The sequence below is a fragment of the Acromyrmex echinatior genome, chromosome 11 (assembly GCF_024713525.1).
Source record: "Acromyrmex echinatior isolate Ae372 chromosome 11, ASM2471352v2, whole genome shotgun sequence".
NCBI classification, from domain to species: Eukaryota; Metazoa; Arthropoda; class Insecta; order Hymenoptera; family Formicidae; genus Acromyrmex; species Acromyrmex echinatior.
In genome coordinates, this window is record NC_141862.1 from 12,318,321 (window position 1) to 12,338,652 (window position 20,332).

The 20,332-nt window shown below is 32.7% G+C and overlaps 1 protein-coding gene across 1 annotated transcript; it reads right to left on the bottom strand.

Moving 5' to 3' along the window:
- Window positions 1-149: 149 nt before the first annotated feature.
- Ttd14 (TRPL translocation defect 14) lies at window positions 150-19,716 on the bottom strand. Its single transcript, XM_011053045.2, has 10 exons — window positions 19,130-19,716; window positions 12,828-12,895; window positions 12,082-12,119; window positions 11,272-11,309; window positions 5,395-5,523; window positions 5,239-5,311; window positions 4,635-5,035; window positions 4,193-4,400; window positions 3,629-3,810; window positions 150-3,348 (listed from the first exon to the last, which is right to left on the bottom strand). The coding sequence occupies exons 1-10, from the start codon at window positions 19,167-19,169 to the stop codon at window positions 3,005-3,007; spliced, it is 1,521 nt and encodes a 506-aa protein (XP_011051347.1). The 5' UTR covers window positions 19,170-19,716; the 3' UTR covers window positions 150-3,004.
- Between the last annotated feature and the right edge of the window lie 616 nt (window positions 19,717-20,332).

Here is a 20,332-nt window from a genome sequence, read left to right on the forward strand (position 1 = left end):
TCATTCTAAATGGAATGTTATTCAGAGATGTTAAGTAGAAGAAATAACTACAGAATTAAAGTAAAAATTAACTTTTCATTTAAAAGAAAGAGTTTCTCTTGAAATATTTTAAATAGATTTAGCACATGGTGGAGATATAAGACATGATAGGCACGTGATATTGTTTTATTAGATGCTTATGGGTACAACGTTCTGTTCTTCAGATCCATTATCTACGTAAACTGAGTGCGTATTGATAATTCACCGTTGTATCATTGAATGAAAATATAGACTTTCGTGTTTTTATACATATATATATTTTTATAATATATACATATATATATTTCTTTCTCTTTATTTCCGCGAATGAATGTTTCACAGGCACTTCATCTCTAAACAGTAGCAAAAATTTGTGAATGATTACTTTGGCGTGTAGAAAATGCGAAAGCGACACGTATGGATAAGCGTCATCGCAGAATTCATCACCAAGTTTTAGGGTCACGAGCAAAATATATAGGATCTCGTAAGTTATACTTTTCTATCATCATTTCTTTTTCCAGTAAATCTCTTGTCCCGCTGTTTGTGAGATCTCTCGCAATTACATCGACAACACATATTACAATTAATCACAGAAATGGTAGATTCAAAAATAATTGCGCCACATTATATACAATTAACTTAATTACTTCTATAGGCAAGAACACCTATTAAGTACTGATATATTAAATCGTTAAGAATTCGCCATGATTACAACAATAGGTTGTTCTATACCATTGCCATATTTTTTGAGTGAGTTATCAGATTATAATTTTATGAAATCTAAAGACTTAGGGATTCCTATATACTAAAAAATATATACAAATCTCTCAAAAAACTTGAGAATACTCTTAGAGAATAAAAAAAGCTTTGGTTTGCTCGACGATAAAAAAGAATTCATTCTCTGCTCGAAAATATTTCGAATACAGCCTTGTACTATCTCCAATCTTCTCTTAGTCAAGAAACTTTATAATTAAATTTTTTTTTATAAAAATTGAAATAAAAAATTCAGAAAAATTTAATTTAAAAAAATAAATGTGTGTATGTGTGTGTGTGTGTGCGCGCGCGCACGCGTGTATAGGATAGCTTTTTAAAAACAATAATAAAAGAAACATTGGATAATATACCTTAAAAAGTATTATACAAGTTTCAATCTTTTCCTCCAATTAAATAAAAAAAAAACTATTATTCTTTGCAATCAAACGAGTTAATTTTAATCTAAAGATTTTAAAAATTCACAATTTCCGATCTTAATTAGAAGATAAAAATATTATTATATTCCGAGGAATTTTGTACTAAAGTTGCCGCAGGTGAATTTGTGCTTCAAGAATTTTGCGAAATATCTCGATATTAATTTCTTTTCTAGTACATACACATATTGTCAGACATGTCTAGCCATCTGAATTTACAGGAGTATTGAGATATGTTCAAGAGGCGCGTTCCTTTTTAAATATTCGTGCATTGTAATGGTTATTCAAAAACTATAACGTAAACTTAAAATTAAATTAAATTTAAATAATTGTGCCACATTATATATGTGAGAAAGGCAAAATACGAAAAATTATGTAAAAAAAATTATATAAATTAATTTTTCAATTACTTTTTTTATTAACTTAACTTTTAAATTCATTATGGATCCTTGTATCTTAACTGAGTTAAATTGCTAAGTTTAACTTTAACTTGGTTTTAAAAAAAGTTATAAATTATTAAGTTTAGTTTCAGTTTAGTTTGAATTTAGTTCAATTTTAAGTTTACATTATCATTTTTCAAATAACCATTAATCATAATGTATGAATATTTTTAAAAGAAAGCGCGACTTGAACATGTCTTGATATTCCTGCAAATACAAATGGCTAGGCATTTCTGACGGCGTATATACATGTAGAAATTTATGCAAGTGCTAAAGATCTGATAGCTCACTTTAAAACTCACTTTTAAATTTTGATATTGCAGTACTGTATCAGCTATGTATCGCAAAATACTACATTGTTGAAACATAAATTTTTGACATCTTTTGTAACTTTTTTTGACATTAAGTACGTTACAGAGATACTTAACATATCTAACATATTTGAATTCCTTATATCTCAGAAATTTTGCGATAGTTCCAAGAGAATTTTCTAATAATTTCTTAGGATATGTGGCCCGATAACATTGTTTTTTCAAATGCTCGATATTTCTCTTTTTTTAAGATTCACGTTCTCAAAACGCTGACTTCTTGTAATACGATACGCACATTTCTTTATCACAATCATTCTTCCGAGCTTTCAAAAGTTGTTGGATAATACTTGAAGCATATGAAGAGTAAACTAGAATAAAGTAAAGTAAAGTACAAATACTTGGTGCATCAATGCACATCGCTCATTCAATGGAGCTGTATTGAAAACTTGTTAGGACCTCGTTTCATCAATGTCGCGTAACTTTAACTTTTGTTCAGTTCATCTTTAATTCTTCTTTAGCTCATTCTTTATCTCCTCTTTCCTGTATACATTCAAAAAGAAATGATACGAGAAGTGTAATGAAATTTATCAAATATCACACGAAGGACGAAAGTGACAATTTCAATCATCATTTTCTATAAATATTATTTTTTCATTTAAAATTTTAGAGATTTTTTAAAATTGTAAGAAAATGTTAGAGAGAATGAAAAATGTATTATTTAAAAATCTGTTAAATATCTTAAGAATTTCTGAAATTTCGTGCAAATTTCGTCATATTCTTGGAAGATTTACGTTGGATCCTAATTCGGATTCAAATTTAACCGACGTTGACGAAACTTGGCCGTAAGACCCTCCACGAAAATTCCTTAAGTACGACACGCAAGTTTGATTAAAAAATAGATATTATCTGTGTGAAATTTTAGAAGTCTATCGCACTAGCAGTTGTTTAGTCAGTATTAATTCAGATAAGATTCGCATCGATACTGAATTTAAGTCTCTGCTATAGTTCAGAATTGTTTGCGAATTGCTTATTAAGAAACTTTGTTTCTTTAATTTTCCGTATATCCTAAGAATCTATTATCAAATCCATTCTTCTGCTGTTTATCGACTTTTAATTCTCGCAAACTCTCGTCGGGCCTCATGGTTGAATCGCCATTGCGAATTTCTGGTTCTTGGCCGTCGCCATTTATGTTACATCGCTCGGCAAACGTCGCCTTACCGTTGGTCAAACCATTTCGGGCGCCATTGACGCTCTTGTTAACAATCGTCTGTTGACAGTTTATAATCGGATTCAATGTACTATCAGCTTTGCAATCGATTCCGTTGCTTTGTATCACGGTCGTTAGACTCTTCGAAATCGGGATACCTTGATTGTCTGCCAATTGCATAGTGCCTGCAAAATGTCAAGTGATATTCGTTTACATTCAGATACAGCGGTTTCTATCATTAGTAATCTCAGGTAGTTACTATTTAATGCGGTTGAACTACGTGAAGCTCGAATGGCCGAAAAAGTTTAAATCATCGAGCTATTTTCATCGAGTTTTTCTATGTTTATATACTATAAGAAATAAACTTTTCTAGTAAGATTATAACAGATGATATAAAAATGAATGTATTTATATAACAAAATAAATAGAGTTTTTAGTTACAGTAAGTACGCGTCAATACAATACCATGCAAGTTGTGGCAGTATTTATTGGTACTGTTCCATTCCTCGAGTAAGCTGAGGTTGAACATGCTGTAGTCTGGATTACCGGTGACTTCTTTCTCGATTATGAGGAATTGAGGCAAAATGTTTTTCAACTCATCAGCCGTCAACGCTGTGTACGTTTCGAGTAACATTAAGCCTTGACATCTAAAGTATGCAAAAGTTACATTATTTAGAGTGACACGATGTTTTTTCTTCTCTTCCGATGAATAAGTACATAAGAATAAGTAAGAATGAAGGAAAGGTCTTAGCAGAAGCGAAAAAGATGTGCCTTTTAAAAACTAAATATTTTAATATTTAATAATCTGAATTTTGAAATTAATTATAATCGAAATATTTTTCGAGATATTTCGTATGCACGCTATTGCGACAAGTATAAAGAGATTAATCATGTAAGATGTTTTGGATTTACCAAGTTCATTTTTTATTAATTTTTCGATAAATGTAGAATCGACTTTTCCATCGAAAATGGATAGAATTTTAATTCAATGTTTTAATTTATTCAGTGTTGAGAATACTGTTGTATTACCTGGGATGCGCCGGTTCTCTGTATATGTCTAATTGAAAATACTGATTGTTGATTAGAAAGCAACGGCGACGTTTGAAGATAGTGAAATGCGAGTCATCGCGCTGGGCCAACATATTCAGGTAGTCTCGATGCGTCAGCTGGGTCTTCACCTCGATTACTTGGCCGCATATTTTTGGTCGACGAATTGTGTGAATATATGACCAGTGACCTTTTATAAAGAATAGAAAATTCAAATTATATCATCATTCGAATCTTTATTCATGTATAAAAGTAAAATGTGACAATGATGCGATACTAATTCAAAGATATTTACAAAAAATTATCAAATTTTCCTATGATAATGATAATAAACTTTTCTCTTTCAAGTGATAATATGCTTTATGAACAATTGGATCACTAAAGAGAGCAAAAGCTTTTCGTCGGTCGCAAGGTGATGATTTACCTTTTTGACCGCGCTTGCGTAAACGGGCCTGCATCTTGGGATTGTTGCTCTGGAGGTAATTATGCACGACGTCGAAATCCTGGAAAGGCGGGAATTCACTATCCGCCGGCAGTGGCGCTGTCACGAGGAACTTGACCTTGCGGCTGCTGGCGCGCAACCGGTCACCGGTGTCGATGCCCAGTTTCTGGCAGACACATTCGATCATCCGGCAGATTTTTGATTCAAAATCCTGCGAATTGTCGATAACATCAAAGTACGGATGACCGACCCAAGCAGCTGCAGCCTTGTAGTCGAGCTCACGAGCGAGTTCGACACCTTCGGAGCGACACGCGTGTTCCTCTGTGGAGTAGAATTCCTCGGCGCCGTTCGCGGCCGAAACCATGTGGATGATCTGGTTATACCTGATCAACACGGGAAAAAAAACGAATTGTTTTATGGTGAAAATATTAAATAAATTAATGTCAGCAGTAAAATATAATACAAATATACAAATAGAACCTGCAATATTATTAAAAAGGATGAGAAGATTAATTTATTAATTTTCATATCGGTCCCAAAGACAAAGACGAATTTACAAACTTTCTTGTATCCTTAATTTCAATACCTGTTGTCTCTTAGCTCGACGTTGTTCCATCCGTTTGATGCCATCATAAGCTCCCATTTATCTTTTGAAATGACTGCAAAATTTCTCTCATTAATTTTTCACTACTGAGAAAATTTTATCTAATTAAATTAATTCTTTTCAAAGATTTGTACTAACAGGCGGAGGCATCCATTGCACCGCGATCACAGATGATCAGGCAATTCCTCGAACAACTCTCACCCAGTTGAAAGAAAGTGTTCTCGATTTGTATCATCGTGCGCAAAAGATTTTCCTGAAATTTGAATGCTGCAACATACGTAAGAAAATGCAATATTATACAATGAATGTTTTCCCTCGAATTGTTATATGCGAAGAACGATGGACTTCAGCGATACTTGAAGCGCTAGCCTGAATAATCGCGTCATTTATCTCGATAAAGGAGGTCTGAAATTCTAAGGAAGAAAGCCTTAGCTCAATAAACTTCTTTAGGGATGATATTTTTAGGGATGATATTTTTGGAATTATAACGAGTATACTAATCAAGTTGTCTAAAAGATAATTCTCTATAGTTAGAGATCTTATCCTTGATTATATCTTGATTCTTGGATAAGGCACTTTTGAAGCGAGATTCTAGCGAGACAGGCGGACGATCCTCGTTCATTAAAATATGAAAACGAAATTCGCGACCTTTTTTAATCGATATTTTTTATATTTACATATTTAATAGATCCTTGGTTCTGTCTGTATTATTTTGCCAACTTTGAAGAAGGCAAGAATTTGTCTTGGATAATTTCATTTCACCGATGGTGTTTATTTGGTTTATTTTAGAATAGAGAAGTACGCGAGGATTCGTCTCTTGTCGGCGAGTTTTAGACTGCCTTACATTCCAGGCTGAGACACAATGAAGTGTAAAAATTAAAATGTAAGAAATAGGAAATAGAACAAAAGATTTCGACGATTTGCAGAATTGAATATGTATATAAATTCTGAAATATTTAAGCACTAAGATCCACTGTGACCGAAAATAGGTTTAGTTCTCTTAATTGATAAAATATGTATAATATTGCCGACACGCATAACGGGACTACGAGAAGCGATCGATAACCAGGAAGATGCGACTACGGGATAAAATAAGCTCCTATGTCTACTAGGCAGCATGAAAAAGTGTGTCGATATTATAATCGACTTGTTAATTAACAAATTGAAAAAGTGTTAATAGAAAAATTAATTTTATAAAATTCTATGAGCATAGATAAAAAATTATTTTATTTTATTTTAACAATCGGAGATTATTTCGCACACTTGAAAGTCTCTTTTGGTTTTCACTTCATCATGTCAATATTATTAGGCATGTATTAGGCTCTTCAACCTACAATTCTTCGAAGAGAATTAAATCGGTAACTTTTTTAAGAACAAATTTCAATACTAATAGATAAATAAAGCAAGCTAATAAATAATCATATTTCTCTCTCGCACAAAAATAAAAATTAATTAAATATTGAACAACTTCAAACGCTTCGACCTCGCATTAAATCATCTTTAGTGAAAAAAAAACGCTAATCAAAACATTTTTTTCTTTAAGGAGAAAAAATGATATATTACTGCAATAAATTCTATTTAAAATACTAAGCACTAAAGATCAATTTTAACAAATGAGGAGCAGATTTTCAAAATGCATTTTGTTCCAAATTTTATTTTTTTAGTTAGAGATGGCGTAGTGTTTAGTATTAAAAGACTCATTATAAGCTACGCTGAGATATTCAGAAAGCATTTTTTCATCGTTAATTTAAGTCTATTCTACAATGTGCTTTTGTTTCTTGTTTCTTCTTTTTTGCTATTCTTTTACATTTTGTCTTTTTGCTTCTTATCCTGTTTTTCGATTTCTGTCGTCTGAGATAAAAGTTAAGGAACTTCGAAAGAGACAAGAAATACAATTGTCGATAAAATGGTTGCAAAGGAGAATAAAGCAAAAGATAAAAAATAAAAAACAGGAAACAAAGAGCACATTGCAGAATAGGCTTTACATACTGAAAAAACATATACATTTGGAAGTGCATTATGTTTTTTAACTTTAAAGAGACAAATAAAATGCATTTGTTTAATATTTTTAGCAATTTTGTTTAATATTTCACATCCTACTGATTGGCATATTGTTATTTTCTGCAAAGTGCATAATTTTCTTGTATGCGTAGTTTCTTTCTTTCTCGTTTTCCGAAAATTATAAATTTTGAACAAAATGCATTTCGTAAAGTCGGCCTTCAAATATTCTTTAAAGCGAGACAGTGAAAAATTGGTGAAAAATACAATTTTGATTATCTTAAAAAGAGCTCAAATATTTTCAAACCAATTGTCTTCCTTATGCTTGTTCTTACACTGTGTTACATCGTGTCTCAGGCTATATACTCTAGCGCGATAATTCGGACTCACCCACGCCAGAATTGATCTCCAAGATCTCCGGCCATCTCACTTTGCCTTCGCTCCTATGATCTAGACGAGAGGATCTCGCGTGCAAGGAATACGGGCTCTCCGCTAGAACCAACCTTGATCTTGGCCTCGCGTCGTCATTAAGACTTGGAAACTCGAGTTGAAAAGAATATCACGCTTCTCGCTTTTGCACCCGACGATCAAATAAGAAAGATCGCGAAAGAAATAAGATTCATTGAAAGGAATTGATGAAAGAAGTCTCGCTAGATGAAGATACGAATTAAATTTTTGCGCCATCGAAGTTTGGAATTCTTCGATTGTTCTCGGTTTCTGTACAATCTTTCTTTTTAACGAAATTAAATGAAATTTTTTATCCTTTGCGCAAGTATAGCAGACTAATGTCGAGAGTCTAATATCGTCGACAATGAGAAGAAAGAAAACACGCGGATCATATTACCGAGTTTCGCCAACAACATCATTTTTTTTTTATCTTTTTCTTTTCTGACTGACGAATGTTCCTTCGCAAAAGAATAGCACAATGACAAATGACGAGAAGTAAAGGCGATAACAATTCAACGTTTTTAGTCTTTCGATTCGTCACGAACATCGTAAACGCATACGTACGTCAGTTCTTTTAATTAACTACAGTCTGCGAGGAATCAAAAGAGTTGAAAAGTTGAAGTTTTTAGAGCTTCAAAAAGTGCTAATCTATCGTGATGAAATTTAAAATACGAATGCAAGCAAATAATGTTTGAAAAAATGTCTGGTTGGATTAATTAAAAAATAGACGAGAGAGAGAGTGAGAGTGAACTAGAATTTTCTATTAAATCTACTAGAATTCTAGTTAAGATAATTAGAATTCTGATTGATATAATCAGAATTTTTCAACCAGATATTTTTCTCAGTGTAGACTAAAGTCATGAATTTCTAACTTTTTTTTATTTCCGCAAATTTACTGTCAACTCGAGAAATCAAACATTTTATAAAAACTGTCATTTTTGATAAAACAATCTAAAAAAAGCAGGACAAATTATCAGAATGACATCAAAATTAGCATTTTTCAGTCATTTGTAATTCACTTTAACGTCATTATCGTGATTTGTTCCTCTTGGAAATCACGTCATTTTAACATATGATTAATATATGATTTAATATATGATTAATTCCCAAGTAGCAAGCTGACGTTATTTTTTCGTTAATTTTTTTTCAAAATAGTGTCCAACGTTGTCCAAATAATGACAAACAATTTCAACTTGCTATCTAGAGTGTCTCGTGTAAATTATTTCCAGCTCAATTTTATTGACATGATTAACGTTCTATATAGTTTTTATAATTGTATAATGGAAAAGATACAAACCAAGATAAATTTGATATACGCGACAAGTTAAAACGTATGCATGAAACGTAAGCGGAGGAAGCCTGATATTCATGTTCGTTCATTTCCGTTCAAGGGCGAGCTGATTAAAGTCGCACGATCGTCTTACGTAAGGGCGAATGAACACAATTTCGCGATCTCCGACGTAGCAACATTTATTATCTTATCTCGACATAACGCAAATCTTTCATTCCCGGTGGGGTGGGACATTTTATGAATTCATAAAATAAAAAAAAAAGTGTGCATCGACAGCTCGGCCGAGCGCACACAATACGTTTTGCGCGAAGTTATTTGCGGGAGAAATATAATGGTGCAAGAGAGATTAAAAATAGAACGGAAGACTGAAAGGTGGACCAATTGACAAGGCGAGACATAAAACGGACGAAGCAATAAGTAATGAAATTTCGCGTGACGATCAGTCAGTGTGAACAAAGTCCATCACACTACACTATTAAATATATATCAAAGGAGCAATAATAATCTCCCGTAAATACAATATTAAATAACATTTTGTTACTTTTAACTTCCGTGTATGTAACTCAATTCATATCTGTGAATTTTAAACAACACGCATATTAACGTATGAACTTATGTAATAAATAATAAACTAAATTTGAATCATTTAATCAAATTTAATATATTTTTTTGAGTTAAATTGTTGAACTCTATTATTTTAATTATATTATTAAATTAACGACATATTAAGTAGAAGTAATGGCGACTTATAGAAATAATTAAAATAAATAACTCTAATTGGATAATGATATAGTTTGACGTGTTATAAATTTAACAGTGTATATCATAGAACGGAAGGCCAAGTTTAGCGTAAGCCAAGAATTTTGACGTTACGCAACCGGATTGCTGTATAAACGAAATGCGAAACAAGCTCGCGGCAATCCATCGTGCTCATCAAACGTAACGTTTACAGTCGTTTCTGGGCGCAACGAGACGTTTACTCCGCGCGGGAGAGGTGAATCTTTCGGCATCCGATGTTTCATATGCGATATAACAGGTCCAACTGGTTTTTTTTTTTCGTCATATTAAGATGCGATATCCTTTTTCTCTCTCTTTTTCTCTCTCTGTTCTTCTCTGTAAAACTTGGGATTTTTCCGTCCGTGCTTGTCCTCACATCACGATTGCGATAGTTGATGCAATCCATCGTATTACCGGGGTAATATTTCCAAGTCGCAATTTTTCAAGGTTGACAAAAAAATAATAAAAAATTGAAGGTTGGTAAGGCTAAGAAACGAAGAAAAGATTACAAGACAATAAAGGCAACCTATATATAAAATCAAGACAATAGGTACCTATATATATAATTAATTTAATGTCAAATAATGTTCAAAATGTGTACATAAATACGTTTTTGAAATTGGTTAATATTAAAATTACACAATAAAAATATGAAGGTATTCTACACCGAAAAAAAGGTTTAATTGGAAATGGACAAACCCCAGAAAATTCTGATTATACTTATCAGAATTCCGATTATTTCAACTAGAATTTTAGTAGATTTAATCAGAAAATTTAACTGGAAAAATCTCGTTGAGATAATCGGAATTCTGATTGATATAATCAGAATTTTCTGGTTTGTCCATTTTCAACCAAACATATTTTTTTCAGCGTAGTTCATATATCTTTTTTCTTGCTACATAATTTTAATATTATATATCAAAATCATGAACTGAAGAAGACTTTGTAAGTTGAAACATTTTCATCTACACATTGAATATAATTTGATATTAAATTAGTTACATAATATATATATAATACCAATTATTATCTTGTAATCTTTTTACGTTTCTTGATTTTATCAACCTTTAATTTTTTCTTCGCACATACAAGATAGTGAAAATTAATAATAATAATAATAATAATAATATCGCATTTTATTCGTCTTCTCTCTCATTTATTTTCGAAAAATCGTGAAAAAAAGGAAAAAGTGAATCGACAGTTAATACATTAATCCAATTTCCAACTTTGCCAGATAAACGAAAGAACAAGTCAGTCAGTTTGATCCTTCTTTAATTAATAATATCAATTACTGTAGCTTTGGCCTGAATTTGCATCATGGATTGAAAATCATTCCTACGCTAATTTCCGCATATCTATATGTTATTGGAGATATGTTTCAATTTACGTTTTAATTATTAAATGAATACATATATGTAAATAAAAATGCGCTGACAAAAGACGTGAGTGTAAAGAAGAAATGGGTGGGTAGGGCGTAAAAATGATATAATCAACAAACTTACCCTCCTCCGCGTTCAGGTCTGAAAACTTGATGCCGCCACTGAAATGGAAAGAAAGCAGACAGCAGATATGAGACAATTGCCTAGATACACACTACAACGCGAGCGTTTATTAATTGAGTTTAATCAAACGTTTGCAACGCAATTGTGACGTTAGAACAGTCTTAAATATATATCTCGCAGCTGCAATTACAGCGGCAATTGAAGGAGTTCGTTATTATACATGGATCTATCTGAAATCGCCTCTAAACGTCTCACCACAGTGTCTTTTCTTGCGAAATAGAATCAACGTGCAAATATTATAATAAGTTTTCTAGAAACTCCTGTCGAGTAATCTTGAAAGTTTTTGCGTACAGCTTTTCGAGACGCAGACGCAAATTACTTTGCTCACTTAAAATTTACTCTTCGGAGCTTATTTCACGAATTTTTCTTCACGATACTTGACTAAACGAGAGCAAGAAGGCGAACGGCTTTATTTCAGTCTTCAAAAAATCCTTTTAACCCTGCAATGCGTAAAAAAATCAAGTACACAGAGATTTGTGAGACTTTCATTTTATATATCTTCATTTATGTTCCCTGTAATTTTGAAAAATTTTCAAATTAATTTTACTTTTTTTTGGTAATGTTCAATTTTAATCTTCCCAGATTATCTCTCCATCTCTTTCAATCCTTGAGATACTTCATCGTAAGGGCATTCCAGGGTTAATTCGAAAGAAAACCGTAATCGTCCAAGAGTGACTCTTGTTCCAATTTCTTTCTTTCTCTTTGTCTCTCGCTTTTTTTTTGTAAACTTGTGATCGTATAATTGCATACCTGAGCAGCACGGTCGCTGTCTCGGGGACACGGAACACCTGAAAAAGAAGACAACCACCGCTCTATCGAATCCAAAACGAAGGGTAAGAGCCCCCGAAACTAGATCGCGTTTTCGTCTCTTTAAAAAAAATTTTTTTTTTTACTCGAAATTCAGTTTGCGAGAAATTGATTCATAATCTTATAATTTATTTAAAACTTTTTAGAATAATTTAAAGATCATTGCTGTTATAACATTCCTTTTTCCTTCTTTTTCTTTAAGAAAGACTCGACTTTAAATCGATCAAAAGTATGCACTCCGCAAAGCTCGACGAGTGATATAGTTGATATTTAAGAATCGACCTCTACACGCAGTTACGACTCGTTGTACAACTTAAGGCAAGGTAAAATCTCGCTCCAGAGAGAGACGAGCTATGGAAAAAATGTGGCTCGATTATGCCGTAATGTGTTATCCTTGACTCGAATATTATTGTACTGCATGCGACAATCGAACGATTTCTGCAAGTACATGTTAGACTCTATAGAATGAAAATTATCCCCTGCTTGGCTATTCCATCAATAACGAACAACCCTGGTGTACGGCATCTATCGAATTGAATCTAATGTGGAATGGAGCGAGCATCGCTTGGAGAAAAAAAGTGAAAAATCAATTAGGGGGAAAATTCGCAATGGAAATTTTTGTTTTTTTTTCTCCTTTCTTTCTTTTTTGCGGAAACTTTTTATTTTTAAAACCAAAGGGTTCTACCTACCTTCCAGCCCATATTCTCGAAGAAGGTGCACAGCCTGGTCTGTCCGGTTGTTTTGCCACCACATGGTCCTGCAATAACAAACATGTGTTAGACAGATTTGCGCTGAAATTCTTGAAAAAATTTGCGTGAGAATTGAGATCGATATATTCGGATCGTTACGCTTTACTTTATGATAATATACCATCTCCTTATTCATCTCTTTCGTTACATAAAATAAACGATGAGCGTATGAAATGGCAGACGCCAATAAAAGTCAAATTGAATTTAATTGGCGCGCGCCAGCATGGCTATTAAGTCGTCGCGACGTTATGCATCATGCTCGTTATACATCGGAATGGTGAATTTGAGCTCACCACGATCCAATCTCAAAATAAATCACGCGTCCCATCAAAAAAAACTCCAGAACTTTTCCAAGACTTCTTCTCTCTGAGGGACGATTGTGTATCACAAAGTAAAGTGAAAATTACAAAAGTGAGCAAATACACTAGAATATTCATAATTTAATTGGCCAAGTGAATTTGTTCACTTTTGTAATTTTCATCTCATTTCAAAATACACAATCAATTCTCTGGTTATATCTTGATATCCAATCTAATATTATGTCATATCTACATAAGTTAGCAAAACAAAGTGAGGAGAATCAATTCAAATTAATATTTTTATTTATTGCTTGGTAAGTTAAAAAAATGTTCCGCTATTTTATAAAAAAAAACGTATCATATCCTGATATTAAGTCTAATTTAATGTTTACCCTTATCCCAAAAACTAAACAGAACAGAATTTCTTGATTCTCCACACACTTTTCATAAAAAATGCAACCAAATTATTTCCCTTCAATAAAAAACAATGAAATTATTTTTAAGATTACTTTTGAAAAAAATTATTCCTCTCCAATAAGATTTTTTATTATAATTTTTCTCCTACTTTCACTACAAAACTCGTTGAGTTTCATAGGAACTCTCATTCAAATTGTATGAGTGTTTAAATCAAGATTAGTCTTCTAGAAGATAAAGAATATCTTATTTCGTCTAGCTCGGAATTGCAAAGCAATGAAAAGTACGGCAAAGGTCAAACACGAGCATATAATTAGATCATAAATTAGAAATTAGTTTAAGCGTCAATAACCAAGAAATAAAAAACTAGTTTTTCAAACCGTTAAAAATAACATACGGAAGTTTGCGATTTCACTTAGTCATCTTCAGATAAGTTAAAAAATTATAATGGAAAGAAATTAAGAATTTCTTATCTTCTTAATTTCTTTTTGTTATAATTTTTTAATTTGGCTGAGGATGACTAAGTAAATCCGAAACGTATGTTGTCCGTATGTTGTCTAATAGTTTGAAAAACTGGTTTTATTTTCTTTATTGTTGATGCTTAAAACTCCTGAGTAATCACCATAGTCATATTGAATTGTAAAGTCAGAAGCGAGAAATGACACGTTAACTTTTATTACGTGTCATTTATAAATAAAGACATTTGGATAAAATAATGAAATTGCTTCAAAACATTTGTAAAAATGGACGAAAATTATCCTTATCTCCCCTGACAGTCAGTAAATAATCGTAAAAAGTGCGATAAGAGACACGTGTAAGTGAAAACAACCTAGGTATGTGCATTAAATAAAAGCACATCATGTGTCTTTTATCATATTTTACGATTATTTACTGACTGTCAGAGAGGATAAACACAGTTTTCGTCTACTTTTATAAATGTTTTAAAGCAATTTCATCATTTTGTTTTTATCCAAATTATGTTTATTTATAAATGATACGTAATAAAAATTAACATATCATTTCTCGGTCATGACATCACGATTCAATATGGCTGTGATGACTATTCAGAAGTCTTAAATAAACTAGTTTCTAATTTGATGTAATTATTTACATGTTTAACCTTTCTTATACTTTTCGTATCTTATGTTCCATTATTCGAATACATTATTGCCACTCATTGTGAGCATATAAACCTTGAATTTCTGTCGAAATAAAAAGGAGCATATAGAAAAGTTTTTTTCAAGGTTTCTTTATTATACTCATTCGTACCAAGCAACTCAAGTTCTAGATTTTGTAAAAATTTCATTATTTAAATTTTATTAAATTATTCTACGTTTTGAATCTGTCAGTGATATAAATATCCGTTCAACAAAAGATAACGTGTTGACAACGATAAAACGAATTTATCGACAAGGCTATCTGTTATGTCGTTTGCATTATCTTTTTGTATTATCAGATTTGAGTAATTTCCCGCTCTTATCTGCTGATAAATATAAGCAATATCGACGCTGAAGAAAAATAACTGTCTGACTCATGTAACACGGATGTCTGAGAGATGTCTGAAAAGCGTGCAGTTGATCTCAGTACAAGATGCGGATCTATTTCACATTCAACATTGGCTATCGTCAGTAAACAATGAGTAATACAATCTAAGTCGACGTGGTGTGCCTCCTTTGTATTTCTGTTGTATAAAACTCTTTCTGCCTTAATCCAGAGTTCCTTTCTTTCAAGCAAAGTGTTTTCTTTCGAGAACTCCGAGCGATTTTATTCTGTCGAAAGGTAGGATTTTCGACTTTAAATTGAAATCGCAACTTACTTTTGTAACGTAATAAGAGTAAAGTTAGCCTTTAATCATAATGCAGCACAATGAACAATACGGATTGCGACTAAATAATGCGAATGACGCAAAAAAAAGTACATGAATATATATAGAATAAAGTATAAAGTTCTTTTTGTCCAATTTTGTACAATGGATTAAATGAAAATTTATGCAGACGGAGCTTCGTTCTCGGTTAGGACTCTTCTCTCAGGTCACCCGGTACAGTTGTGACCGCGTGTTCCTGTGTGGCGCGTGGAATCGATCGACATCCGCGTGTGGCTACGATAACGAACGTTACAAAACGTTGCAAGGGGAACGGTAAGAGACAGTGCGGCGCGGTGTCATAGCAGCACGAATGGCGAGATAAACTGAGTTGATATCTCTTTTGCAAAATTTTCGATCTAACGGAATTTACGATCCCTGGTGAAAATTTTTCTCAAGATTTTTCAGAATTTCTATATAATTTTATAACTTTCTCACATTTTTTTTAATACAAATTGGAACACTTCTCAAAAAATCTACATCTTTTCTCAGAATTTTTCATATATGTTAATTATGAAATTTCGTAAGATTTCTAAGATTTTTTGTAAGTATAATTTCTGAAATGAAATGTTATAAAATCTAAAAAACTAAAAAATATTTTTTTAAAATTATGGAATGAGAAATCTCAGAATATTTCAGAATGTGAAAAATTCTGAGAGAAGATTAAACGAATATTTCTAGTATTTCTGAAAAATGTTTCAATTCATATAAAAATTATTAAAAAAATTTTCACTAGGGATATTATCTATATTTACAGTAATAATTTCTTCAAGAAAATAAAGGATAAATCTAAAAATGTCAGGACTTTGTTTCTAAATATTTACTATAATTTGTGACTGTCAGAAATCTGCGCGTTAATTTCTGAAGTTTTCTTGTGTATTTCTATTTGAAATAAATAACTCCCAAGTAAAACACAAATCATTATAAATCAAAATGATACTAAAATAGTTGCAAATTTGATTGTTAAAAGTCACTTTTCAATCAATCATTTATTTTGATGTTACTGTGATTTTGTTGTTTTGCTTGAGCTAATATTGCTCTTGCATAAAATTAAATTTGTCAGTTGTTTCCATAAATATTCGCTCATTAATGCGATATTAGATATTAGAATGCTAATTAGAAAAAAATTTCCTGTGAGTTTATTAAAATAAAAGACAAAATTGAATTTTGAAAAAAATTAATAAATCTGAAGGACAGCTCAGTGTTGGCTTGTTCAAAGGTATTCCTTATATTATGACTTTCTCAATATTTTAGCTGTAATTCGTTTTTTGTATATTCCTCTCAAAAAGTTACCTGAAAACTCTCTTAAATTTTTTGTATCCCCAAAAAATCTCTCAATAAAAAGGAAACTTCAAATCTGATAGAAATTCTACTGAGTTGGAAACACTAAGATGGGGCAACTACATAAAATAAAGGACTGTCTTTTACAATAAAGAATATATAGAAAGCTTTCGACGTATTTCAAAAAGAAATCTTTCAAAAGACAGGTATGCGAAAAGATTGAGATATTTCCTTTGTTTTCATTGTATACAAAAATTCATTCTAATTTGGAGTTTCTTTCTATCCTATACTTTCTTTCATTGAAGACTTTCTTTCAAGAATTCTGAGTGATATCCTATTCTGTGTGTGTTTCTAGAAAAATACAGAAACTTCCTTAAACTAAAATTTCCAAACGATAAGAGTAAAAGCATTCTATACACTGAGAAAAAATTTTTTTGTTGCAATCACCAAAATAACTATATTTTATAATCATTTTCGGTGCCAACTATAAATTTGGTACTTTTCAACAAGAGACACAGTGTAACACAGTGACCATTTCATCTTTGTTTAAAATTGGCAAACAACAAGAATATAATATTTCCCTGTGTTACTTTACATCATTTGTATCTATTGTTTTAATAAAACTATAAATATTATTATCTATTATTTAATCATTAAATATTATTATTGTCAATTACAGCACTTTTATAATTTTTATTATTATTACTATTACTGGTAGTAATTTATTATTATTATATATAATGTTATAATAATAATTATTATAAAAATGGAGCTCCTAATTATTTTACCATGCAATTATAGCCACAAATACTAAACATTTTTCTCTCTAATAATATATTTTCAGATTTCTCTTCTTCTTTGTACCTCATCGTCAGAAGCTTTTTTAAAACTTGTCTGCAGGGAATGTTAAAACTGTTTGGAAAAGCGCCAGAACTTGATTCCACCAAAATTCAATTATTACGAAAATTATATCGAATTACATCTCAATTTTACATACGATTTACATGGATAAAAAATTCACGCTTTCCTGCTAACAATTAGCATGCTTCCTCTTCTTTTTCTCGATCATGGACTTTGGATTGTGATCTAAGATTAAGAAAAACACGAGCGATCCATACCACGTGCGCCCGTCACACCGGCCGGGAAAAACTTCTTTCCGTGAAAATTCCGCGTGAAAGAAACTTCTCACGCGCGTGTTCTATTTTCATGTCCGTCAACGTTCTATTCTCGCGTTGCACGAAATTACGAGACGAGCAATCGCCAGTGATCGTCCTCGGAGTAAGAGATTTATAAAAGAGGAAAAAAATAACAGAGACACATGCCAGTGCTTCGCGTTTGAAAGCGAAGACTACCTGAAGAATTAGACGGTAGTGAGAAAACAGCTCTGGAATGTTCTTTAAGAGAAACACGTGCTTCGCTGTAAACCTATATAATTTTCATTTCTCTTCTTTTATTTTTGATCGTATCTCTTTCCGGATTTTTTATTACATTTTATTTTGTCGCAACTCGATTAATATCAGTTTCTTCTGATTTTGTCTTCGAGATTTCACCCGGAAGAACAATTCTTAATTATGACGTAAAACGCTTCTTTGCGTATATCTACGATTAGAAATGCTAGATTCCGATAATTGTAAGATAGATGAATATGCATTACAAAATAATAAAGCCGGAAGTTTTCATGAAAATCAATGAATCAATCGAAATGTGAAACGAATAAGAATCGGCATTGTTCTTTTCTATCGATATAAATTAATTTCAATTAACTTCGTATAATTTTTTTCTAATTCTTATATAACTAGAAAAAGATAGAAAATAAAATCAAAATTAAAATTAAACTATATTGGTGGAAATAAGCATTAGTTTATGTACCTGAGGAAGTTTAAAATAAACTGAGGTAAAGTAGACCAAGGTAAGTATGTGGTATCGTTATCGAGTTTTCCACAATTCTCATATTATACTTTATCGCAAAATATTTCTAAAATTGCTTGACAAAAGCTCTTTATCTATCTACAACATATCAGGTCTGTTTTTTAATACCTGAACTAGTGTATACTTTTAGAAAAAAGTGAAATAGATTTTCGATATTTGACTGCAGTGAGAAAAAAAGAGTTCCCATGTAGGAAAAAAAACGGACCCTATGTCTATCGCGGAGCACACAAAATATGCAAATTCCAAGAAAAAAAATCAATGGGAGACACTTCGCATCACATGCTTTTACTCTTGCAGACTCGCTCTCGCTCCGGTTTTCCCGATCAGCGAGATTCGTTGGCGAAGTCCAGAACGGGGAATCAATTCGCGCTTAATCTATTCCAGCTCGGAGGAGCAGCTTTGCACGCGCGGGAGGGAAACGGAAGGAGGATAAATGCGATTGTACCCCTGTTACATACCTCCGGTTAGCACTAACTTGTACACGCGTTTTTGATCCATCGTCGTCGCAGCGGTTCCACTTCCGTTTCCGATCGGAATCGCTCCTTCTCCACTTGCTCCTCTCTCACGCCTTCTCACCCTCGCTGCTCGACGACGACAACGACGTTGCTTTCCTCGGGGATGCCGGGAGGGGGGGGGGGTTGTTTCCTCCGTTCCGACCTCCGACGTGACGACGGACGCCGAGGGTGGCGGGTGTACGACGCTCGAAGGCGGCGGTGGTCGGTACTACATAAATACCTGGTAGCGCATCTCGGATCGGCGCGTGCTCGACCGCGTGCTCGGACGACGCATGGAAAAGAAACGGGAACTGACGGCGACGAGAATGTCGCTCAGTGCGAGCTTGTTCGGTGATCAACCGTTAAATTTCGCAAGCCTTCTTTCACCGCGGGTACTTGACCTTTTTCACGTAGAAGGAAGAGAGGAAGAAACACGGTACCGCGAGTCTCACGCGACCACGACTCAGCGCAACAAACGCACGCACGTCCGTCCCGTACCACAGCTTGGAAGCATCTGAAGTGAGTTGCGCAGCTGGTCACTCCGGTTACTCCGGTTGCGAATCGCGCGAAGTCACGCGCGCTCCACCGGAGCCGGAAGGCGCACCAGCACCACCACGGAAGCGGAAACAATGACGGACTTCCGCGCCAAATTCAAGTGTGTGACTACGCTTTTCGCGCTCGTTACCTTGTTCGCGTTTTGAAATGATAACTGTGCTCCAAAATTTATTGTCAGTACACAAAATGTACAGTATATGTAACGTAAATTACAGATTTTTAGTACCGGCAGTAAATTTTGGAACACAGCCATCGATGAATCTTCGGATTTAATACTTAGCTCCTTTATATTATTAATGAAGTTAAATATTTAACAAAAAAAATTTTTTCTTATTTTAACAAGAAATATTAACTTACATTTTTAATCTTGCAAAATGTTTTTATTAAACGATGCCAAACATCGAACGTAGATTACAAAATAAGTGTTCGATAAACGTGTAACAAAAATCGCGTTGAAAGATTGGAATAGATTGAAATAGTTGAAAAATAAATAACAAAAATATTGGATAATAATTAGATTAATAAAAATTGTTAACTGTTAAAATTTAAAAAAATGTTTCTCTTAATAGTCATAAATATATGCGAATGTTTTTCTTTTCTCTTAGACATACA